Here is a 26,360-nt window from a genome sequence, read left to right on the forward strand (position 1 = left end):
CTTGGGTGTGTGTTTTACCCCCCATTTTGACTTTTTTGACCCTCTTCCAGATCATCCTGTCTCCAGATTACCCCACAGATTTTCAAAAGTGCATCCCCAGTCTGCCTTTTCCTTTTTTAAACTGCTTATTTCATTTTACCAACTTCCCCTTTTTAAAGAGATAACACACTTGCTTATGGTGTTTAAATAATCTGATAATTGTTCAACATTATTGTTTTCTTCTTTCTTTCCTTCCTTCCTTCCTTACCATGTGTGGATATTTGCATACTGCACAGCTTCAGTTGGCCATACAAGTTTGCTTTGCGATGTATTATGCCTGGGACCAAAAATGGAGCTCTTGGGAGAATGCCAAGTCTTAAACTAATGATTTAATCCCCATCTCTCAACCTGCCCCCAAATCTTCTATTAGGCTTGCCAGTATTCCTCTTTCTCTATTTGGAGACTAATCATTCAGGAAATGAGTTCTCCACTTCTGTCTTCTGTCTAAATTTAAGCATTTTTTAAATGACTGGTTTAAAATAGCTGATTCAGTACGTGTCATCTACATACCCTGCAATTCTGGGTCATGGCGCCTTGTCCTGATGGCAAAGGGATTGCAAGGAGATTTGCAAGCATGCTAGAAAGAGAGATGTTTGTAAACTATCCTATCCTATTGCCAGATTCAGACAATCCTTGACAGCGACAAAGAGTTAAGAGTTTGAGGGTAATCTTTGCTGTCATCTAATGGATATCTGGTTGTTGGCCATCCAGCTTGGCTAGCTCTTGGTATTTTAAAGACTGATCTTAAATAATTAAGCTGCTGTTCAACATTTTCAGGTACAACATCATTGCTGATCACATAGGCACCTGTGAAACTGCCTATACAGGTAGTCCTTGTTTAGCAACTGCCTTGTTTAGCAGCCATTCATAATTACGATGTTGATGAAAAAGTAACTTTACAATCAATCTTCACATTTATGACATTCTCCGCTCTGTAAAGCAAAGGAAAGCTGAAGTAAGATCATAAGCACAGTTGTGGTTTCACTTAGTGACCACTTCACTTAATGACCAAGTTGCCAGTCCCAATTGTCACTAAACAAGGACTACCTGTAGTTTTTGTTTCACTGATTTTTCATGGAGGTCTGAGGTTGCATTTCTGTTCTGACAGGCCTTGGACCTGACTAGTTGAAGGGGTTTTAGAGGTGTGAAAGCCTTTAAAAAAAAAAAGGCATGTGCTGCAGATTATATTGTTTTATATTATTTATAAATTTTGTGTTTTCAGTTATGCTAAATATCTAAAAGTTGCTCCAAGCGTTGTTATGACAACAAAAGGCCCAAGAAAGGAAAGGAAGCCTTAGGGACAAAAACTGTAATTTTTTCCCACATTTTCAGTGGGTTTCTGTCCAGATACAGTGAAATTTCTATGTAACAGGCTATTTGAGGGAAGGGGGTGTGAATATATGTCATTTGGATCAACTGACATCATTTGCTTCATTGTGTAATCACATAAGTGACATAAACTAAACCTAATGACATAATTTATATAAATTGTCTGATCAGAGGAATAGAGCCTGTCAAAGCCAGGTGGATCATGTTTGGTCAATAGGAATCACAGTATGTTTAATACCATTTCTGGGCTCAGAACAGCTGCTACATTAAACAAAATGCTAAATGGACATTTGGGTAGCCTGCAGAAGCTTGCAGTTGAAATTACTGGTACATGGATGTTGGAAGGATCTTGGCAGACGGGCAAAGAGATGCTGCCTAGGAAATGGTCATCACACCCTGCAGCTGGATAGTGGGTGGGGCAGGAGGCTCAGAAGGGACCCCCCTAGTTTCTCAGGCTGTAAAGATGACGGCAGGAGAATTGTACTTTCAGACTTGCAAGATTCTGTTAATGTAGCTTTGCAATAAAGTAGAATTAGCCTATCTGGTGGTGTTCTCTGTCTGGTCTACCTGGCAAGGCTGACAGTACATGATGAATTTTTAAGATTCCTTAAAATGCTTTATGCATTTTAAAATGCATCCTTAAAAAATTACATTTAGTTTGTTTAATCCTCATAGGAACTCTAAGCATAATCAATCTGATATGCTTCTGGTTATTGCATTTATATCAGCTGCCGCCACCTCAGGATAACTGCCCAGAGTCCCCCGATGGGAGGAGATGGGCGGGGACAAATTAGATAGATAGATAGATAGATAGATAGATAGATAGATAGATAGATAGATAGATAGATAGATAGATAGATAGATAGATAACATAAATAGTTATATTTGAGCAGCTAGAAATGTTTTGTCAGGATTTGTTGGCTGTAGGTTATGAATTCAACAAACTATTGCAGCTGTGGAAAAAAAACCCTGAAACTCGTAGTTAAAAAGATTGTGGTTTGCTGCAAGAACTAATTTTCCTATTAACAGGAAGTGAAACAAATTTAACTTTACACTTTGCAATTTTCACATTTAGATGTAAAATGGTTGCGGAAAAAACACTGTCTCTTTTTCTGCAGGGAAGATTGATAGCAAAATGTACAATTCTAAAATATTCAGAACTTCAGCTGATATTAATTGATGGAAGTGTTGTTAAAGTTTTAGTGTAAGAATGAGAAAATGCGACTGTAGAGCAAACCACTACAGTATTGCAAATCAGGCTAACTCTTAGGTTAACTTTTTCTGTTGTTAGGAAAGAGAAAATATGCAACAGACCTAACTGGGTCAGATAATACCTACATTTCAAACAGGATTAAAATTTCATATTGATCAAATTGCTGATCAAATCTTAGTAACAGGATGATGGGGGCTGATACATGGCTTTCCTCATCAACACCATTTTCTCATGCATTTCCTTTCAGAGAAGTAAATTTTGGGACCTGAAAATTCTTCTGTGCAATTATAAGACATAAGAATAACGTATGAAGTGGCTGTAAGGTGCAGCCAAGAGAAATGATGCATTTCTTTCCAGTACTGCCCCTCCCAATAACAGTTCAGAATGCCAGTGTTGGACTGAAAGTCTTGTTTACTCGTTCCTTATGGCCAGCCCCAGAGAAGGGGACGACCTGCTTGATACCACCTAGATCAGTGCTTCTGAACCTCAGCAACTTTAAGATGTGTGGACTTCAACTCCCAGAATTCCCCAGCCAGCATAGGGAATTCTGTGACTTGAACTCCACATATCTTAAAGTTGCTGAGGTTCAGAAACACTGATCTAGAACATGTTTTATTTACAACACACACACACACACACACACACACAGCTTTCTACTTTTCAAGTTGCAGTTCGAACTTTCTTTCTTTCTGCAACTTTTTACAATACAGTAGACTCTCAGTTAACCAGGATTGGTAGATGCCAGATAAATGTAATTTCTGGTTGCTTGAGAGTTACTATTAAACCCTAATACCCACCAGATGGCAGCAGAGAGATACGGATTTTTTTTGCCGGTTGCTTGAGAGTGCCGGGTTTTTTCCAGTTTGATTTTTGTGCTGGTTGCTTGAGAGTGCCGGTTGCTTGAGTTCCAGTTAACTGAGAGTCTACTGTATTCTCTTTGGAAGAGATGGGAATAGACTGTAGCCAGTCCCTGAATATTCAGTGTTGGAAATATTTAATGCATGCATATGTTCTGTCCGTTCCCCAAGAGCACACAGCATCCAGGCCTTCTGGAATATTTATTTATTTGTCATATTCACATGCTGCCCATCTCACAAAATGTGTACCATAAAACACAGTAATTACAAAAAACACTCTACAATTAAAACATTAATATTATTATTATAAAAGAATATGAACTCTCATGTGCCTTCACTCAAAAATATCTCTCATTTCTTAAGTTTTTACATGTCTGAGGTACCCTTAAATGTTTTTCTTGTGGGAAGCAGCTCTAGCTGTTGGCTCTGAAGCTTAGGCATCCAGTTCTTAAGAGCACTGGTGGAGGAATAATAAAAAGGATGAAGCTGCCTTTAAGTTTGTGGTTGTTTTGGGTTACTTCCTTGGTTCCTTGGCACGTTTTTCTTTTCTCCTGTTCTTATCTTGCTCTTCTCCCAAGGAACTCTGGAATTCCCAAGGGACTCTGGAAAACATCATTTTTCTTCCCTTCTCTGAATTTTAACTTCATGACAAACTTGTGAAGTAGATTAGGCTGAGAATTTGAGACTAACCTTCAAGGAGCATCATAGCTGAATAGGGATGTTTGAATCTAGATTTCTCCCATAGTAGATGTCTTGGTCCAAACAGGAGAGGTGACCTAGAATCTCACTCCTTGAAACACTGGCATGCAAACAGACCCCTCTGCCTTTATCTTACCTTGACTTCCTCTGTTCCATAGCATCCTGTTTCTCTGAGTTAAAAACCTAAATGGATTAACTGGATTTTTAGTTACTCCAGATCTTTTGTTCTTTAAAAACTACAGTAATTGATTTATTATCAATTGCTAATGGGGAAAGGGGGGCTGTAGTAATTGACCAGCCACTCATGAAGAACCTGGCTCAGTTTTTAACTGTATGGGTGGTTTGTATTGCCCCAACAGGTTTCATTGCAACAAAGGAGAGATCCAAGTCTAGAAGATGCCTGTTCCACCTCCTCCAGCTCCACCACCTCCACCAACATTTTCTCTGGTAAGTTGCAACTTTAAAAACTTTTAATGGAAGAGAGACAAAGCCTGACCATCCTAGCTTGTCCTGTGAAAATGAAGCATTTTTTTTCCAAATAATTTTATTAAGATTTACAAATATAATTTGTTGTTTATTCGTTTCGTTGCTTCCGACTCTTCGTGACTTCATGGACCAGCCCACGCCAGAGCTTCCTGTCGGTCGTCAACACCCGCAGATCCCCCAGGGATGCGTCCGTCACCTCTAGAATATCATCCATCCATCTTGCCCTTGGTCGGCCCCTCTTCCTTTTGCCTTCCACTCTCCCTAGCATCAGCATCTTCTCCAGGGTGTCCTGTCTTCTCATTATGTGGCCAAAGTATTTCAGTTTTGCCTTTAATATCGTTCCCTCAAGTGAGCAGTCTGGCTTTATTTCCTGGAGGATGGACTGGTTTGATCTTCTTGCAGTCCAAGGCATAACAAACTACAAAAAATACAGAAATACAAAAAGAAAAATACAGAAAAAAAGTGTAAAAAAGAAAAATAAAGAAAAATAAGATAACTTATAACTTCCCCCTTTATCCCAGCAAGTAAAAACAATTTTAATAGCTTATCACCATCTCTTAATACAACATATACTCTCTTCACCCCATAACTCTTCACCTCATAACTCTTTTCTTAACTAAAAAACAAAATCCAAAAACCTCGTTCGTTCTTTTTCAGCAAAAGTCCAGTAAGGAGAACCAGATGTAACTAATTTTCTATTTTAACCTTGATCGAATAAGCCAGCCCTGTATTTCTTCCCTGTACTTTTAACAATCTTAATGTTTAACCCCTTCAAATATAGTCCCAGAACCTGATTTCTGATCACCTTTTTTTTGTCCCAAGAATCTTTCAAAACTTTAACAGACCTCTTTTGTACATCCAGTAAGAGAAATCGGTTTTCTGGTTTAGTAATTGTACATCTCCTTTAAGCAATGAAGCATCCTCCAGTTTAGTTTGTATATCCCGTACATCCTTATCCTTATCCACTGCTTGACACATTTAAATCCACAGTCAAATTTCAAACTTATCTGATGTAGCTTGTTCTTCTGTGACTTCATTAACACGTGATCTATCTATCATAATCAAGTAATTTTGAAGACCAATATTCAAAGCTATACAACCAAGTTTTTAGCTCCCTCTAGTGTCAAACCTTCAAGGTCCCATTATCATGTTTCCCCTTAAAAAAAACCCAAACCATCACCATTTCCCACAGGAAGAATTCTTCTAATTAATTTAAAACTATAATTCCAAGTCCATCTGGATCCTTATTCCATTGTTAACTTTCCAAAACCCATACTCTAGGCACCCTTTTGCTGTTTAATCCAAAAAACTGATATTTTTCCAAAACTTTTAAAATCGTATTTAAAAATTCTTTCTCCAAGGAGAAGGCAACTCACCCAGTGAATACAGTAAAAACTTGCTGATCTGAAGGGTCTTAATCTTTCCAGAACCATAAAAAATAATCCAAAAATTGATTAAGAAATGAGGCTCGGTCAAGCTTTTTGCCCATAAAAGGCTGTGTTATGAGTATGAGTTTAGATGATATCCCTTGACTCCCAGCCACTTACCTCATAAGCCGGCTGCAGAAAATGGAGCATGTTTTAGACTATATATAAATATGTGATATATAGGGATTGTTTTGCCCTTTTTGTTGGCTTTGTTGTTTACTGCTAAGTTGGTTTCTGTTGTTTTGTTGTTTTTCATATAGTTCTCTTTTTTGGCTTTTGTTCTTTTTTTTTTGTACTTCTTTCTGCTAAGATAAATAAATAAACCTATTGAGGTTTAAACTATAATGCATACCAGGTGCCTTTGGGGTACAGAGTCTAGCCACAAAAGGCTTATTTTCCTTCCTTTCCTGAGTTGTCCTGATTTACAGTGAGAGACAGTGTGGGATTGTGGTTTTGGAATAGGAGCAGGGAATCCACCCTCACCCATGAAAATTGATTGGATGACTTTGGGCCAGTTGCGCACTCACCCTCACTCTCTCTCTTTCTCTCTGCGCAGCTACTCACAGGGAGGTTGTCGTGAACACGGTTTGGTCTTCTACTGCGGTTATATATAAGCACATACCGAAAAAAAATACAATAATAAAAAATTATACTACTATGATGTAGACCTTAGGTGACTCCTAGCCTGGTTCATACATCACGGCATAGTATGTTTTGTTTGTTTGTTTGGGTTTAATATGATATGCAAACCAGGCCACTAAGCTTTCTCAACAAGGCTTTGTTGGGAAAAAATCCTGGCTTAGCAGATGTGCTCAGCCATGCAATGGTTAAAATAAATCATAGCATGGGATGAATGTCCTGCAGTGGCACTAAACTGGCTTTTCTTTGGGAAAAGACCAAAAAATACCCCCTACTACTCCCAAGTTAGCTAAAATCATGCTACATTTATAGAAGCTAATACAGAGATAATCCCTGGAAATGGAGATATGGAATGGGGACACATGCAATGCAACATCTCTGTAGTAAGTTCCATGTCCTGCTGGGGCAGTGTTTAAGTTACTCGCTAAATTTCCAGAGTATGGTTTGGAGGAGTGGGTATGTTCAGCAAGTTTACCCACTACTTTTCCATTCCCATTTATCTGTTTACCCTTGAAATGGGATACCATGATTTACTTAAGCATGTTTTGCTGAACTCGTTAAACATGGTACAATTGGCTAGGTTTGTAGAATGTGCTAAGTCAGGCATCCACAACCTTTTTTGTCTGGTGGGCATGTTTAGACTCTTCAGAGTATGATGTGAGGCCAAATGGTTGCTAGGGGGAAGGGTTACTGATTTACAAAATAGTCAACACCGGGGCACATAATCAATTACACAGTACTAATTTAGCAAATGCAACTTGACACACCTATCTCCCTTCAACTGTAGGATGCTACTTACTGCTTACCTTTGTTTTCAGACAAATAGACTGCAGAACAGAAACTGGGCTGCTGCTCTTCATTATTATTTTCTAAGAAATAAAATTTACAGGGCCCAGAGTCAGAGACATTCTCAGAAATAAAGATGAGGCTAGAACTGATGTTTTGCTTTGGGCAGGTGTATGTGCAACCCTTTAGATTCAAAGGCAAAAAACAAAAATGCTTTGAAGAATGTGGGGGTGCTCACACGGCACCTGAGTGCAATTCTTTAAAACAGTTGTGGTTTGGGGGGAGATGGGGTGGCCTCTATAGCTGCAGCATGATCCTGGGAAAAGCCATGTTTAGTTAAAGAGTTGCAGAAAGATGCTACAATATGTACACACTCCTGAATGCTCAGAAGCACCTTTTTACTTTTGCTTTTGCAGCACTGCAATATACAGGTAGTCCTCAGTTAACAGCCATTTGTTCAGGGACCTTTTAAAGTTACGATGGCACTGAATGAGGAGACTTACGACCAGTCCTCAAAGCTGCAGCCATTGCAGCATCCCCACTGTCACGTGATTGCAATTTCGGCACTTGGCAACCGGCTCACAATTACAACAGTCACAGTGTCCTGTGGTCACGTGATCACCATTTGCGACCTTCACTGCCAGCTTCTGAAAAGCAAAGTCAGTGGGTAAGCCGGCAGGAGGTCACAAAAGGCAACTACATGATGTCGTGCTTAATGACTACACAGGATTCACTTAATGACCATAACTGGAACTGCTGTAAGTTGGCGCAGTCATGTGACATCACGCTTTACGACTGTGTCAGTTAATGACAGACTTCCCAGTCCCAATTATTGTTGTTGACCAAGGACTACCTGGATTTACAGCAAGAGAGGCACCATGTTTGCAAATCCCACATAATGACTTAGTATGTATGAACCCAGCCCATTTGTAAGTCACCAAATTATTACTAACATTTGCCCTCCAAATCAGAATCAGAAACATGCCTCCAATCATGGTTTATGGTCTGGACATTAAGCATTCATCATAGTCTCCTACTGTAAATATCTCATCACATTATGGTTAGTGAGAAACAGGAAATATCAGAGAATGATCCATGACTTCAGATTAAATATTAATGAACCTGACAGAAACAAATCCCAACTTTTAAAATGTTTTCACTCCCTACTCTTCACATTATTTTAATGCCTACAAAGTGTTGGAAAGAAGTCCGGTAGTGTACTTACCTGAACAGAAGACTAGTTTCCCCCCCAAATAATATACCTTTAAAATGGCAGGGTTCTTATGTTCACAGAGAATATAGTAAAGGAGGCAGATGAGTTTTTTTCTGTCTAATCTTCATCTTAAATTTAGGGTAAGTATCATAGAAATTTAACACAGAAACAAAATGTAAGAATATTGCACAAGATTTACTTTGGGAACGGGAGATGATGGCAGGGGTTAAAATATGCTTCTTCAGTTAAATTTTGAACAAACATGAATCAGCTTTTGAGACATCTGGGAAAACTTAAGATGCTTCATCTTGCTCTTGCAAATATTTTCTTGTTTTTATGTTAAATTTTATTTTAAGCTTGTATTTCTGGTAAGAAAATACAGTTCAGATTTTCTAGCAGTACACAGCAGATTTTAAACATAGGTTGCAAGTTTGTAAAATTGGAAATAGCTATGAAACTGTTTGAACTGGCAGATGAAAAACTTTCAAGTGGTTTTAGTAAAAAGTATTGTAATCAACAATTTTATTCCTCTACAAATAAAGCCAGGAAATCCTATGAGATTATCCACTAATCTATAAGTGTTAGCTTATAGAAAATTAGTCTCTTTGTACAAACTGTGTGTGTGCATGTCCTTCCAAAATAGCAAATTTAAAAAGTGTTTCTTCCTTACAGGCTTATTTATAATAGAATTTGAATGTCTGCTTTCACTTAAGTCCCTAGACATTCAGAGATGGATGCATGACAAGTCTGGACTTATCCAACTTTTTACGGAATGCTTACTGAATGTTTAGAGGCTGCATACCTGCCATTTATACTATGTGTATTTTACTTCAGGAAAGGAAATTTCCAGAGTTAGTTAAATAGCTGAGTTTCTCACTCATAAATACTGATCACTCTACAGGTATTCCCATTCTGGGCAAGCAACATTATACTATACACCAAAGCACAGAAAAAGACTAAGAAATAGTAAGCCAACTAAATTGAAGGCATGACATAAGAGGAAAGGAAATCTAATTAAATCTAGTTTACACCAATACAATTCACTATATCACTCCATATATTTCTGTCCTTCCTTCCACCATGTCCATATACCACTTTATAGGTAAAGGCTTCCCTTGACATTAAGTCCAGTCATGTCCGACTCTAGGGGACGGTGCTCATCTCCATTTCAAAGCCGAAGAGCCGGCGATTGTCTGTAGACACTTCCCTGGTCATGTGGCCGGCATGACTACATGGAACACCGTTACCTGCCCACTGAAGCGGTACCTATTAATCTACTCACATTTGCATGTTTTCAAACTGCTAGGTTGGCAGGAGCTGGGACTAGCAACGGGAGCTCACCCCGTCACGCAGATTCGAACCGCCGACCTTCTGATCGGCAAGCTCAGCAGCTCAGCATTTTTTTATTATTTTTCTCACCTCTCCTTTTTGAGGATCTTATTAGCTCATTCCCAATATGACTCAATCTCAATCTATATGCCTTCTTGTATGTTTGCATTTGAATCCTCCTAATTCTCCATATGACCTTCTTTCAATCTCGTATTCATCCTATATTTATTCTTCACCCATTCATTCTTGACTCTATCTCTTCTTGGTTTAGTGCACACACTTTTAAGTAGCCCATTTCTACTGCATTCAGCTTAATTTTATATTTCTCTTGACATACTCAGCGCTCACTTCGAAGCTCACTCTTATGCACAGCCATTTTTGCTTCTTCCATTCCTTGCAATAAGAGACATATTGATTACACACACCCTTTCTACCATTTGAATACCTTAACATTTGTCCACCTGTTTTTAGATTTTTTAAAATCCTGCCTTTATTATTCCCCCTGCATCTTTAGAAAACTTTCTGACAAGGTGCATAAATTCACCCACTTCCTCTAGTTTTTCTCTATTTATGTATCACTTGACAATTGTTCATTCAATTTTTATGGTTAAAGACAACTGCGGAGTCCTTGGTGCTCTCTGAGCCTTGTTGTTTTCTTGCAGACGTTTCATTGCCAGGCTAGGCCACATCTTCAGTGCAAAGAGGGAGTGAGCCTTGCTCTCAGTTTATATACAGTGACTTGCCCTGCTTGTGTTGTGGGGGTGTTGTTCTCTCGTTGGGAGTTCTTTGATTGACCTGTTGATTCCATAGACCTGGCACTGGTGAAAGAATCCATGGCTGCAGTTCTCCGCAACACACCTGACTTAGCCAAATACACCAAAATGGTAATACCCAGGATAATGGACCTCATCAACCTCTGCCTTACAACCTACTTTCAGTTTGATGGAGAAATATACCAGCAGATCAAAGGAACACCCATGGGATCACCGATTTCAGGACTTATAGCAGAGATTGTAACGCAGTGTCTGGAAAGGATAGCACTCCCACACATACAACCCAAAGTATGGATCCGGTATGTAGATGACACTTTCGTCATAATACAAAAGAAACAACTGGAAGAAACTCACAAAACCATCAACAACATCTTTAATGGAATAATATTCACAAGGGAGGAAGAAAACAACTCACTACTATTCCTGGACATCCTCATCAGTAGAGGAAATGATGGCAAGTTAGAAACACAAATCTACAGGAAAGCTACCCACACCAACCAAGTGCTCCATTACCAAAGTAACAATCCAACCTCCCACAAGAAAAGCTGTGTAAGAACATTATTCAGACGAGCACTTACATACTGAGGCAACCCAGAACACCAGAAAAAGGAAAAAAGATCATCTGTACAGCATCTTCCAGCAAAATGGATACCCTCTCAACTTCATCAAAAAGTGCCTCACCACCCAACCCACTACAACCCAACCAATAGAAGCTATGAAAGAGATAACACTGCCATACATCAGAAACATCTCAGAAACCACCAACAGACTGTTACAACCGCATGACATCACCATAGCACATAAACCAATTAAAACTCTTCAAAACATATTAAGTAACCCAAAAGACCCAATAGCCCAAGAATTAAAAACAGGAGTTATTTACAACATACAGTGCAAAGACTGTAACAGCCACTATGTAGGACAGGCAGGCAGAAGACTAGCAGAGCCCATCCACGAACACCAACTAGCAGTCAGAAGACACGATGAGAACTCCTTAATCTCACAACACATGGACAGACTCAAGCATAGTTTCAACTGAGAAACTGTGAGCATCCTAAACCAAGCCAAATCCAAAAACGCCAGAGAATTCCTGGAAGCCTGGCACTCAGACAAAGCAGCCATCAACAGATACATAGAGGTAAACAACATTTACATACCATTCAAAAGAGACAATAGAAAAGCCAAAAGACCAGGACACTCCCTTGCCAGCAATCAACACCCAGATATGCAAAAATCAACACTAGGATTAATACCAGATGAACCATCAAACAGCACAATACACCCTAATCAAGGAACTATTAACTCAGTCAATCAACCAAGCAGCAAACAACAGCCCAATCAAAGAACTCCCAAGGAGAGAACAACACCCCTACCAACACAAGCAGGGCAACCCAAGGTATATAAACTGAGAGCAAGGCCCACTCCCTGTTTGCACTGAAGATGTTGCCTAGTCTGGCAATGAAACGTCTGCAAGAAAACAACAAGACTCAGAGAGCACCAAGGACTCCACAGTTCAACCCTGAGCTTCGATTGGTAAAGACAACTGCCTTGGTCTTTGATACATTCATTTTTAGACCCCCATTTCTTTTTGCATCATAGGATCTATTTTATGCTTGCTGCAAATCCTCTGAGTTCTTAATCACCTACACAGTATCATCATCATACAAAAATGCATATACATTCATGTCCCCATCCCACACCAGCCTAATGTCACCATGAGCATGAGTATACATTTAGCCATCTTTGGTGGACATGTGAGAAGAGTAAGAAATCCTGGGACCAGATATGTGTTACGATTCAAAAGATTCTTAAAGTGGATATACACTGGAACCCAGAACTGTTTCTTCTGGGTTTGATGGAGAAGCAGCTTGAGAAGCAGTGTGGGGCTTTGTTTTTATATATGATAACAGCAGCAAGACTTTTATATGCTCAGAGATGGAAAGATCCACACATTCCTACAATGGAAGAATGGATGGTTAAATCAATGGAACTGGTGCAAATGGCTAAACTGACAGCATTGGTAAAAGAAAATACTGTAACTGGATTTGTTTCTATTTGGAAGCCACTTTTGGACTATTTGCTTGTAACAGAAAAAAATGAAGTTCTGATTTTGGGTTTTGATGATTAAATGGTTTGATTTTAGAGAAATATTGTTACTAAATGTTTAAATAGCAAGAGATTAACTTTTAATGGCTTTTATATCTGTGTTGGAGAAGGTCGGAAGTCACTTTCCTTTTATGTTTTCTATCTATTTCTGCACTTCTATAGTTTTTCTTTTTTTTCTTTAGTTCTGTATTCTATCTTTTCTGTACTCTATATTTTGTATTTTAATTAAACTTTGAAAATCAATGAAGTTTTAAAATTTAGAAAAGGTATACATTTAGCCATAATATGAATTAATCTATCAGGAGGATATAACTCATCTTGTCTTTCACGCTGCTCAGGGTTGAGCCATTTGTTCAAATTCAATTTATTCTCCTCTGTGTTTTACCTGCATTACGCACTGCTCTTCCCACACACAGCAACTTATCTTCAACTGCATATTTGTACAAAACATTTCATTATTCAAGCCTATTCATTTATTATAATGCTTTCTCTAAATCACCAAATGTACAATGCAACTGTCTCATATCTATATGTAACCTTCTGAAAAGCAAAAATTTGGTGTGTGGATAAGCCAGGCTTGGCATTGGGTTGGTGGCTGATGCCAAGCCTGGCTTATCCCCCCATTGACACACTAAGAGTGATCCTGCCATCAGACTGTTGCCCCATCAACCATGGTGCTGAAAAATATTTGCTGGAAAGAATTTTTAAATACCATTTTTCTTTATCCTTTTACATGTATTCATCCTTTGCTTTTTTCCCCCAAACCATCACCTTGCCAAATTCTCTCATTACAATACTGTTTTTGAAATAAATTACTGGTGCAACCCCTCTTCATACCCCTCTTCAGGCACAAGCATGCGTGCACACACACACATTGTTTGACAAACCTCACTCAAAACATTCATTTTGAAGTGACACATTTGTGGTGTCATGGTAAGAAATACAAGCACAGGAAAATAAAAAGAATGTCAAAAATTGAATATTTTTGGAGTGAGGCTTGCCAAACTTCTCCTCTATTGCTTGCTACCAAGAAAAATGACATGAGGTCATTCCAGAGTTAAGCTTGACTCAAATAAATCTTTAGTTTTAACTTACTACTACTTTAAATTAGCAACCATGACTCAAGGCTGCATGGATTTGGGGAAGGGATAATAGTTTTAAGGATCTCTCCCTAAAATGAATAAGAGGAAAGAAATTTTTAATCCAATTTCTCTAATGCCAGAGGATATAACATTTTACAGAATCTTTCTATGTATACTTGTGCTCAGTGGATAGCAATGGAGGAAGGCAATCTTTATGTGCTTGAACAATATCATGGGTTTCAAATACATGCAGAATTCTTTGCTGAAGAAATGGTTTTGAGGGAGTGTTTGAGTTTTGATAACCTGATTTCCATAATATCAAAGCAGATGAGCACCTGGAATGATATCCCACATACATGTAGGAATTCAATATTGATGGGTGGAAGCTTAGCTGTTCCCTGAAAGGAAGCATAGTTTGACTGATGAAGAATCCGTATCTGATGTAATTGAGTGAAGCAGCCAATTATAAATTAGCTAATACAGGTTTGGACCTCTAGGACATTCCCACTGCAGTGGATTGAACTGAGTCATGGACCATGGGTTGGATCAGAAATCAAGGTAGTTGAACTAGGAACATGGGTTGGATCAAAACCCAAGGATATTGTGGGATGAGGAACCTACAGCCTTTCAGATATAGCTGAACTTTAACTCTCAGAAGTCCTAGCTAGCAGGGCCAGGGCTGATGGATGCTAGGAACTGTAGTTCAACAACATGAGGTACACATTCCCCATCCCCAGGCAGTACTGATAGAGTGTAGGTACGCTAGGTAGCACTGTTGATATCAGTCAGAATGTTGGAGCTGTTGTATACGTTTAATTCAGATCTCATAGAGTTGTAATTTGAAGGGGGTAAAATCTGATCTAGCTAAAAGTTTCATGCATGTGCAAACAATAAAGCTTTATAGGGAATCGTGAAGCTCTAATGTGAGAAAGAAATGCTGCTATCTACATCAAAGAAGGAATATTCTGATTTGAGTGCTCCTATCCTTGTTCTATCTAATATCTAGTATCTTGACTTTGCAGGCAAACACAGAGAAGCCTTCTTTGAACAAATCAGAGCAGGCAGGACGAAATGCTTTATTGTCAGATATCACCAAAGGGAAAAAGCTGAAGACAGCTGTCACCAATGATAGGAGCGCCCCAATTCTTGATAGTAAGTATATCCATCTAGTGGAATGGCTGAGCCTGGGGCTTGAACTCTGGAGGTCTCTAATCTTCCTTCCCTGAGGCCCTCTGGGTCTTCTTGTCCTGGCCCTGCCTCCTGCTTTGGGAGAGTCTCTGCTGCCATCTGTCTCCCAGGGGATGTGTCACCTGGTGTTCTCTCCCTAACCTTTGATAATTTTTTTTTTAAAAAAGGGGTTCGAGAGGGACTTCTTACTCCAAGACGTAAAGAGTCTAAAAAAGGAATATTAGTCATGCACAAATGAAGATATGTATAAAAATCTGAAATACTGAGTTTATACAGAAAAAGAAAACAGACAGGAAATTTGAGCAGCAGAGGGAAACAAACAACACAGCTCTAATGCAGATTCCACCCTAGACTTGCTACCTATTCCTTCAGAAATAGAATTCTCTTAGAATCAGATATTCTATCTGATTCAGTTTCTTGGACTTCCTTTTTCATTGGAAATGCCAATCTTTAATCTGAGCGCTGAAGAACAGTGTTAGTGCCTTCATTTCTCAGCCTCAACATTCAGTACCTTCTGCTTTGGTTTTAAAAAGAAACAAAAAAAATTGTTATGCCCTGAATTAGAAGGAGGGACTAGGTTATCTCCCTATGTCTGACTGACAAAAAGAGTATCCCTCCTTTATCAAGATGTGGATGGAGATGTCTGGATTGGCAGAGTAGCTGCCTGTGAGAGTCTGAGCCTGCAGTCTCTATATTCACAATACTTTTGTCTTTCTAGTGAGTAAAATATCAAACATTTAAAACCTGAAATAATTTCTGTATAGTAACCTCCTCAGTATATAGCTTCTAGTTGTGCATCTGGAGGTTCCAACCATTCCTCTCCCCTTAGAGGACAGACCAATCTCACCAGAGATAAACAGAATCAAGCTTTCTTTAAAAGAAGAAAAAAAAAGATGAGATACAAATTTTATTTATTTATTTATTTATCTATCTATCTAATTTATCCCTGCTCATCTCCTCCCATCGGAGGCCTCTGGGTGGTTTACAACAAATGATTAAAACCATCAGAATAATAAAATACAATAAAAATACTATAAATAGAAATAAAAATAAAGAATAAAAATCCAAGCGATGAAAGATCTAAAACAGTCCACGTGTGGGAGGAGTGGTCTATAACAACCATCCCCATGTAACTCTATTCCCCTCTCCACCCCAAGCGAGGGGGCAGAACCAGGTTTTCAGACTCTGCCGAAAGGCCAGGAGCGATGGGGCCAATCTCACCTCTGGGGGCAGCATGTTCCACAGGGCGGGAGCGACTGCAGAGAAGGCCCGCTTCCTGGACCCCGCCAGATGAAATTCTTTTACAGACGGGGTCTGTAGCATGCTCCCTCTGCACGATTGGGTGGGACAGGTTGATATAATGGGGAAGAGGCGGTCCCTCAGGTAACCTGGTCCCATGCCATGTAGGGCTTTAAAGGTAATAACCAACACCTTGAATTGGACCCAGAAGCAAACTGGTACCCAATGCAGCTCACGCAGCAGTGGTGTCACATGTGCCCTTCTGGGGGTACCAAAAACAGCTCGCATCGCTGCATTCAGGACCAGCTGAAGCTTCCGGATACTTTTCAAGGGTAGCCCCATGTAGAGCGCATTGCAATAGTCTATCTGAGAGATAACAAGGGCATGAGTGACTGTTCGAAGGGCCTCCTGGTCCAGGAAGGGGCGTAACTGGTGCACAGCACGTAGCTGCACAAAGGCTCTCCTGGCCATGGCTGCCACCTGCTCTTCGAGCAGGAGCCGTGAGTCCAGGAGGACCCCCAAGTTACACACCAGGTCTGTCTGGGGCAGTGCAACCCCATCCAGAACCAGAGATGTTAATGTCCCAGATACAAAAGAACCATTAACCCACAGCCACTCAGTCTTACCAGGGTTCAGTTGAAGCCTGTTGTTCCCCATCCAGGCCCCCACAGCCCCCAGACACTTGGAGAGGGTGGTCACGGCATCACCTATTTCACCCAGGATGGAGATATACAATTGAGTATCATCAGCATACTGATGATACCTCATCCCATGGTGACAGATGATCTCACCCAGTGGTTTCATGTAGATGTTAAAAAGGAGAGGGGAGAGTACTGATCCCTGTGGCACCCCACAAGGGGCCGCGGGGCCGATCTCTCCTCCCCTGTCAACACCGACTGGGGTCGGCCCTGGAGGAAGGAGGTGAACCAGTGTAAGACTATGCCGCCCACCTCCAACTCCCTGAGCCGCCCCAAAAGGATACCATGGTCGATGGTATCGAAAGCCGCTGAGAGATCAAGGAGAGCGAGGATGGATGCACTGCCTCCATCCCACTCCCGCCAGAGATCATCTATAAGTGCGACCAATGCCGTTTCCATCCCATAACCGGGCCTGAAACCTGACTGAAAGGGGTCTAGATAATCTGTATCCTTCAGGACCCTCTGGAGCTGCAAAGCCACCACTTTCTCAACCACCTTCCCTAAAAAGGGGAGGTGGGAGACTGGACGAAAATTGTCCAGAACAGTAGGGTCCAGCGATGACTTCTTGAGGAGGGGGTGTACCAATGCCTCTTTAAAGGCCACTGGAAACACCTCCTCTCCCAAGGATGTATTAACCATCGCATGGACCCAACCACATGTGACCTCCCGGCCTGCTTTTACTAGCCAGGAGGGACACGGGTCTAGATGGCATGTGGTGGCATTTACTGTCCGTAGGATCCTGTCCACTTCCTCAGGTCCAACAGGATCAAACTGCTCCCAGATAACTCGGAAAGCCTGTTCCCCTGGTATCTCTCCAGACCACGCCTCACGCCTGGAGTCCAACTTGGAGCGGATCCGAGCGATTTTGTCCTGCAGATGCTCAGCAAATTCCTCTGCATGGCCCTGTAGGTGGGTCACTGAACCCACCTTCCCCAAAAGGGATCGAGTGATCTTAAACAGGGCCGTCGGGCGGCATTCTGCAGATACAATAAGAGCGGAGAAATATTGACATTTCGCCGCTTTTATCGCCACAAGGTAGGCCTTAATGGCGGCTTTTACCTGTGTTCGGTCAAATTCAGTCTTCGTCTTCCTCCAGCGGCTCTCTAGGCATCTCTTAACCCTCTTCAGCACCCTCAGCTCCTCTGTAAATCACAGGGAGTGCCGGTTTCAATGAGACAAGAGAGGCCGCACAGGCGCAATCCTGTCCAAGGCCCCAGCTGCCTTCCTATTCCAGGCTGCAGCTAGGGCCCCCGCTGGACCGTGCAGCAGATCACCAGGTATAACCCCCAGCTCCCTCTGAAACCCTACCAGGTTCATCAGTTGCCAGGGGTGGACCAATCGAATGGATCCTACCTCCCTGCGGAGGGGGGTGGCATAAGAGAATCTCAGGGCCACCAGGGTATGGTCTGACCATGACAATGGGGACAGATCTATCTCTCCCCTCAGATCACATTGCCACTGCTCTGACAAGAAAACCAAGTCTGGGGTGTGTCCACTGTCTCGAGTCGGGTCCCGAATTATCTGGGACAGGCCCATGGCTGCCATAGTAGCCATGAACTCCCGAGCTGCCTTTGAGGCACGCCCCAGGGATGGCAGATTGAAGTCCCCCAGAACCATAAGCCTGAGGAACTCCACCGCCAGCCCCGAGACGGCCTCAAGCAGCTCAGGCAGGGAGGTTGCCACGCAGCAGGGGGGTTGGTACAGCAGCAACACTCCCAACTGTTCTCGGGAACCCAACTTGAAGAACAGGGTCTCACAACCAGCCACTTGTGGAAGAGGGCCCCTGAAGGCCACAAGAGACTCTCGGATGACAACAGCCACCCCTCTTCCCCTGCCCTGGGATCTCGGCTGGTGCCATACTGTAAACCCAGCTGGGCACATTTCCGAAAGGGGCACCCCTCCTTCCGCGCCCAGCCAGATCTCGGTAATACATGCCAGGTTTGCCCCCTCCTCAGTGATCAACTCGCATATGAGGGGGGCCTTGTTAACTGATCTGGCATTAAGCAGCAGCCGGAAACCAGGGCCCCTATGGATCTGCTGACCAGGGCCTGGGTCTGAGCGCAGAGGGCCGGAACACGCCACCGGTAACAAACACCGGGGGCATCTTCCCCGAAGATGCCCCCCCTCCGGCTCCTGCCATAACGTCCCCTACCCATCACCACCTCAATAATGAGCCCCGCCATGTTGCCCCCAGTGACTTCTGATCCATTAGCCCCCACTCCTGGACCTTGGGAGTCTCTGGCTCTAAGTAGGGCTCCCTCCTTCCATTCATACATCCTTACAGTCAATCTCCCACAGGGTGATGGTAGGCCCTCCGGCGCACCAGCTTCTGCTCTCGGTGCCATCAGAGCCCAACCCTCACCCCTCCATTCACTATGCCCCCCCTCGAACTCTCTCACTGCTCAACAGGGGGCACTCATTCTTCACCCACCCCATCTCTCACTCAGGGGGTAAGTGCCCTTTCACACAAACACACTCCCAGACTCCCCCTCTCATCTCTCACTCTGGGGGAAAGTCTCTCATTTTCTCTGGAGGGCCCTCAGAGCTTCCAGCCGCCTCAGGGGAGGTTGGGGGGATGGGTAACTTTTTTTTTTTTTAAACTCCCCACTCCTCACCCACACGGTCTGCTACCCCAAGGCCAACAACCGGTCACTTCTTCTCCAGTGCAGCCCAGAGTCCACTACTGCACCATTGGCCTAGTTCGCTGCCGGCCCAGTCCGCCACCGCGTCGCTGACCCAGTCTGCCACTGAGCCGCCGGCCTGGTCCGCCGCTGCAGTGTTGCAGTGTTGCAGTGCCAGCCCAGTCTTCTGCTGCGCCGCCAGCCCAGTCCGCTGCTGCCCAACCTGGTCCACTGCCGCACCGCTGGCCCGGTCCGCTGCCGCCCTGCCCAGTCTGCTGCCGCACCGCTGGCCCGGTCCGCTGCCGCCCTGCCCAGTCTGCTGCCGCGCCGCCGGCCCAGTCCGCTGCCGCCCTGCCCGTCACAGTGCCGGCTTGGTCCACCGCCGTGCCACCAGCACAGTCCTTTGGGGCCCGCCCTTTTGTTAGGGCCCAACCAAGCTCACCATACCTCACCGCCCGGTCCACTGCTACCGCTCCCATCCGCTCCCAAATACACTTTAAACTTTAAATATCCAAAATGCAAACATTTAACAGTGAAACAGATAAATTACCTAATTGTTCATATCATAGAAAAACATCCACTTAAATAAAAAGAAGAAAATGCTCCCAGCAGACCACAAGATGTTGCTGGTCTAGAGTACTGCAAATGGGATTTCTCAATCCCAAAGCCCCAGTAAAGAGATGGGAAATTTCCTAATTACCATAATCATCATCATCCTTAAAAAATATTAATTCTTTTGAAGTATGTCAGAAGTATGATTCAAGGCTGATGTAAAACAGAATTTCCTAATTTTTACAGAGATAATTTCTTCTAAAAAAGAAACAAAAGAATCCTCTATTTCTCCTCTTCTTAGATTTCCTTTTACCTAGAAATTCCAAAGTTTAATCTGAGGTTGTGGGGAGATTTTATTCATAACAATGTGTAGGCAGCCATTCCGAACCTGATGCCCTCCAAGGCTGTTAGACCTCAGTTTCCCTGATTTCCAGCCCTCAAGATGAAAGATCCTACTACTAGCTGGAGGTTATGAGAACTGAACTCCAACACAGCTTCAAGGGACCGGTTGGGGAGAGGTTGATTTGGTGAGTTATCGTCACAGACTTAAACAGAGTAATTTCTGTACACTAAACTAGACTTCTTGATGCTGTAAAAAGGGTTAATTAATATGGTTATGAGGCATATAGAGAATCCAGTGGTAGAGTCTAAAGCAATTTGCTGTTTGGGGACAGACTGGTTGTTCTTTAATTTCAGCCAGATATAAATAGCCAACAAAATATGTTGTGGATTCAGAATCATGGTTTAAGACCCCTTCAACTTCCCTCTCTGTGCAGAACCAAAAGGGCCAGGTGGCGGAGGTGGTAGCTCGGGTTTCTCCAGTGGTGGCGGTGGCAGCTGTAACAGCGGCAATAGCTATGGTGGAGGTGGACCACCTGGCTTAGGAGGATTGTTCCAGGCAGGAATGCCGAAACTTAGATCTACAAGCAGAGATAATGGTAAGGAAGAGGTGTGCTATCAAGGCAGCTGCATTCATAGAAACATAGTACCTTGGACTGACCATCTTTACTATTATTAAGTCAGTGAAGACAAAAACTCAAGAGCATTTCTTCTCCTATCGCAAATGAACAATGGTTTTTCTCAAGCAGAATATTTAGTTAATTTCCTGAGTGCTTCAGGCATAACAGAGAAGGGGCCTCACACACACCCCAAAAAACACCAAATTTGTCTTTAAAGTGCCACAAGACTCTTTGCCTTTGGTCTATTTTAATGCCTATATTGAGATGTACAGTAGTTAATAGATCAGTTCAGCTTTATGGTAGTGGCTTTTCCAGGCTGCACCAATTTGTTTAATAAGTTGGATCTGTACAATATATTAGTTAGATTTGCATATCACACCAAACCATAATGCTGTTTGATTTGGGTTTAGCATGTTGTGGTGTGTAAACCTTAATTTATGGCTTAATGTAATATGTGCAAAGAACCCTTTGGTTAAATTATGGTTTAGTATGAAATGTGAACCCAGTTGGGAAATTGTGTAAGTTAGTAGTAACCTGCCATTAGGCTGTCTTTTATGTAATTGTTTTCATTGTGCTGGTATCAAATTTAGGAATAGTATGCCTAAAGAAGAGTGATATGTTTATTTTAGTCAAGATGCTTATTCACCAACTTCCATTTAAAAAGTCCAACGGCATTTTATAATAGCTGCGTAAACTTCCAAGATGGCAAAAAAAAAAAAAAAATACAGAATACTAACAGTGGAGAGATTTCTGAAAAGCAATATGCATTGTATCACATGATGTATTGTTTTCCTGGTATTTGAACATATTTCTTGGCCAGAGAATAAGCCCAGGGAGTTTACAGAAAGGCAGAACTGTACCTTCTTTGTTTGCAAACATTTGAATGAAGTAGTGCTGTTAAAATACCTAAAGTGCACTTTCAGCAAGTGGTAGTCTAACAGTTGTTCAAAGCTAGTATTATCTATTATGTCAAACTAGCTATTTATAGATCTCCTTTTAATCTTATGGCACTTAACATGCCAGAGTTTCTTTGTGAGGTTGCCTTTCTCCTACAGGAAATTCAGGAATAGTCAAGAAATGCCTTTGCCCTTCCCTCCCGTTTTATATTGTACTGAACCTAGAACTTTTCTTCAACAGCTACAAAGTGGATCTAATTATACTTGCTGAAATTAAAGTAGGGAGGGTAGTGACCTGAAAGAAATGGAGCCTAGTTCAGATATGAAGTGAAAACTCCTGTAGATTACTGTCTGTGAATTTCTTAAAAACAGTTGTAGGTCTCTTCTCTCTGCCTTGCACTAGCCATCCTTGGCTGCAAATCAGCTTTCCCCACCTGATGCCTTCCAGACCTGTTAGACTGTTACAAGTCCTATCATCCACAGTGGCTTTTGGGCTGAGGATTACTGGAATTGCAGTTCAACACGACTGGAGGAGCCCAAGTGAGGAAGGTTGCACGTTGGCATGTATGTTAGAGGAGGCCACTGTTGATTCATGTTTCCACCTTTTTGGCAAGCATCTACTACAGCTCTAAACTGATTATACAGAATCCTTCTGGATATAATCTCTTTCCCCCTCTACACACACATATACATGCACCTACTAACTGCTTTCCGTTTTTAGATTCTGCAGGAAACAGAGCTCCAGTGTTTCCACCAGGAGGGCGAGCAACATCTGCAAAGCCCTTTTCACCTCCAGGTGGAGCAGGCAGATTTCCGGGCCCTTCTGGACTAAGAGCCCTGGCTCCAGATGCACAGAGAAACCGAATGCCTCCCTCAAGACCTGACGTTGGCTCCAGGCCTGACACGGGTGCTCCCCCTGTGCCAAATACTCCAAGGCCTATCCCATCCAGTCTATACAACAGGGGAGCCCCCCCTGTGCCAGGGGTCAGCAGACAAGCCAGCTTAGGGCTTACCCCTCCGCCTTTCCCAGGAAATAGAAATCCAGGGTCTGGAGGATCCATTCGACAATCACCAGTTAGTCCTCCTTCTCCCTTCTCGAACAGGCCTCCTCTCCCTCCAGTACCAGGTAGGCCAACAGAAGATAAGACGCCTCCGCCATTACCTCCAACTGGAAACAGGCCATCTTTCAGCAGGGAAGCTTCCCTGCCACCTCCTCCACCTCAAAACCACAAGCCACCAATTCCTTCCACACCACGGCCACCTGCAGCATCTCAGGTTCCTCCTCCACTTCCCCCAAGTCGGCCAGGCCCACCTCCAGTTCCACCGGCATCTGGCGGAAATGATGAAATGCCGCGGCTTCCTCAAAGGAACATATCACTAGCCTCTCCTCAACCTCCAAGTCTGCCTGGCTCCAGTCGTTCTGGGCCTCCGCTTCCTCCCCCAGTTGAGAGGCCACCCCCTCCTGTAAGGGACCCACCCAGCAGATCAGGTAAGATTGTCTGCATCCTTCCAGGGTGGGTTACTACAAAAAATGTATACATACATAGATAGTGTAGAGGGCAGAGGGTATGGCCTTGAGGGACAGGAGAAAGCTGCTGCCAAGACCATGGTCAGATAAAAGAGGACTGAGTCCAGGGCAGGCATGTAACCTCAGTAGGCATCTCAGACAAGACCCTCCCTAGTTCTCACAAAGATGGAGGGAGGGAGGGAGGGATGGGGGGAAGTGAATTTAGACTTGCAAGATTTGTTGTTATAGTTTGCAATAAAGATAGACCTTCGTGACATTGAACTCCTAGTCTGATCTACCCTGATCTAAAGAGAGGATGGATGGATGGATGGATGGATGGATGGATGGATGGATGGATATTGTTGGGTTCTTGATGTTCTCTGAGCTTGCTTCTCTTCCTGTTTCATTACTGGGCCAGGTAACAACAAGGGGGTGGAGTTTGCTGGCTGTTTATATGTAGCATGTTTTACCAGCCTTGATAGTTCTGGTTTATCTGGTGCTGGTTCTTGCTTGTCTGAGTGTTGGTTAATAGGCATGAGAGGAGGGATATGTTTAAGTCTGTTTGCCTCCTTCCTTGATCTTTTGGTTGATTCATTTCTGAAATGGTTTGTAAATGGAGCTTATCTCAGTGTTTCTGTTTATGGCTGGTTTGTCAGAGGGCCCTGATTCTAGGAATTCCCTTGCATTTTTGGATCTGGCTTGGTCTAAGATGCCTACAGTTTTCCAAATGAAACTCCAGTGAACTTGTCAGTGTGTTGTAAACTTAAGACACGCAACTGATACGTCTTATGACTACCATTTGACATTCATAGATGCTTTCTCAAATTGAGAATTCAAATAGTGCCTATTTGCCCCAAACAGAATTAAGTATGTGTGTATAATTCTGGGGTATATGTATTTAATGTATTTTATATTGTATAAATATTATGTTGTACAAAAATTGTATATTTAATAAATATACAAGTGGAAAAATCAGTGCTGCTGAACAGTAACTCTCAGCAGCTCCTGCTAGCACAGCCAATGGGGAGGGATGCTAGTTCAGTAACATTTGGAAGGCTGCAGTGTCTCCAGAGGTACATCCCTCCATCAGTCATGCAGTCACATAAGCAAAGCAAGCACATTGCCACAACCACACCAGCAAGGTAGTAAATGAACTAGTACAGTATATCTACACTGAAATTGGGCTCTCCAGGATTTCCTGACCATGCAATTCCCCAATCCCTACTTGTGGGTGGGGGGTGGGTGGGAATTGGTCTCAGCTCACTGATTTTATTTTCCTAGGGCTATTTATTGTTGGAGGGTGGCTCATATGGCTTGTTAAAGGTATGGCTGAAGCTTGATTTTGTATGGCTGCCTAGAGTTGCTTAGATGAGATGAGTGGCCATACAAATTGAAATTGTTGTTGTTGTTGTTGTTATATGGGGAGAACATGTGATTTATATTAATACAAACAGTGTCTGCAGTGGCTTCTTCCTTTTTTTTTTTTTTGGTGCCTTCAAGTCAGCCTTGACTCCTGGCGACTGCCTAGACAAGTCCCTGCAGATACCTTAGCAAGGTTTCTCAGAAGTGGTTTGCCATTGTCTTCTTCCTACAGCTGAGAGAGAGGGACTGGCCCAAGGTCACCCAGCTGGCTTTCATGCCTAAGGCAGGACTAGAACTCACGGTTTCCTGGATTCTAGTCCAGTGCCTTTAACCACCCCCACCCCCAAACTGGCTCTTGCAGTAGAAATAGTAAAGATAGTTGCAGCAGCACAAAGCCTGACTCCTTTTGTATGTGCGTTGACATTGCATGAGTGTATAAAGGAATGGGGCTGTGATTGAGCTCCCACACTGACTTTTTTGACACCCACCACCACAGATACTTCCCTTTTCTCTGCTTGTTAATAGCTTTATTCCTTCTGTATACAACATTTGCTGATAGCTTATCAGAAAGATGGATGTGTGTTTCCCGAAATAAGGCAGTGGGGAGTTTGTTTGGAGGTTTGAGAATGGTGGTTGCTCTGCCAAAAATGTAACCACTGTTTGTTCCCATTATACTCAGGATCTCTCCCTCCACCTCCACCTCCATTAACCCGAAATGGAAGTACTTCCAGGGCACTGCCAGCTACTCCCCATACTCCCCAGCTTCCTGCAAGAGGAGGATTTGAAAAACCAAGAGGTGGGGCTGTGCCCCCACTTCCTCCTGACAGGCCAGGTTCTGGAGCACCACCTCCTCCTCCTCCACCACTACCCTCATCTGCCCTCCGAAATGGCTTCCAGGATTTGTCCTGTGATGGTGGGTGATGCTATTCCTGTTTGGACATTATCTGAATGCATAATCTCTGATTTATCAATGGAGTGACTGAAAAATGTGATGTATGATCTTCACATATACAACAGGTATGGAGAGCTCTTGCCATACAGTTGGAACAGCTTTCTTGCATTCTGGAAGGAACTCTACATTCCTTCCAGCGAGAGAAGAAGGACTCTTGCAGCCACAGAAACCGAGAGGGGGAACAAATGATCCCAGATGCCATCAGAGAGGCCTCTATGGAACAACTTGCCATCCTGCTCATTATGGTTGTTCCACTCTGATTTACATATCTATCTCACTTCCCCGGGCCAACATAAATCAGGCATTCTACAGTATCTGGCTTCAGATTTACAATAAAAAAGGAAGTGAGAGTAGAGAGAAAACAAGAGAGCAGTAGCTGATTTAGTTGTGCAGTTGGATGAGACTTTA

At 42.7% G+C, this 26,360-nt stretch overlaps 1 protein-coding gene across 1 annotated transcript in view; it reads left to right on the forward strand.

The window, feature by feature from the left end:
• Positions 1-26,360, forward strand: part of WIPF1 (WAS/WASL interacting protein family member 1) — a 76,290-nt gene that overhangs the window by 42,415 nt on the left and 7,515 nt on the right. The window contains exons 2-6 of the mRNA XM_063318155.1: positions 4,497-4,584; positions 15,001-15,130; positions 21,053-21,214; positions 22,853-23,620; positions 25,680-25,913. Of these exons, the coding sequence (XP_063174225.1) occupies positions 4,534-4,584; positions 15,001-15,130; positions 21,053-21,214; positions 22,853-23,620; positions 25,680-25,913 (1,345 nt within the window). The 5' untranslated portion in view covers positions 4,497-4,533. The remainder of the gene's footprint in view (positions 1-4,496; positions 4,585-15,000; positions 15,131-21,052; positions 21,215-22,852; positions 23,621-25,679; positions 25,914-26,360) is intronic.

The sequence above is a fragment of the Candoia aspera genome, chromosome 1 (assembly GCF_035149785.1).
Source record: "Candoia aspera isolate rCanAsp1 chromosome 1, rCanAsp1.hap2, whole genome shotgun sequence".
NCBI classification, from domain to species: domain Eukaryota; kingdom Metazoa; phylum Chordata; class Lepidosauria; order Squamata; family Boidae; genus Candoia; species Candoia aspera.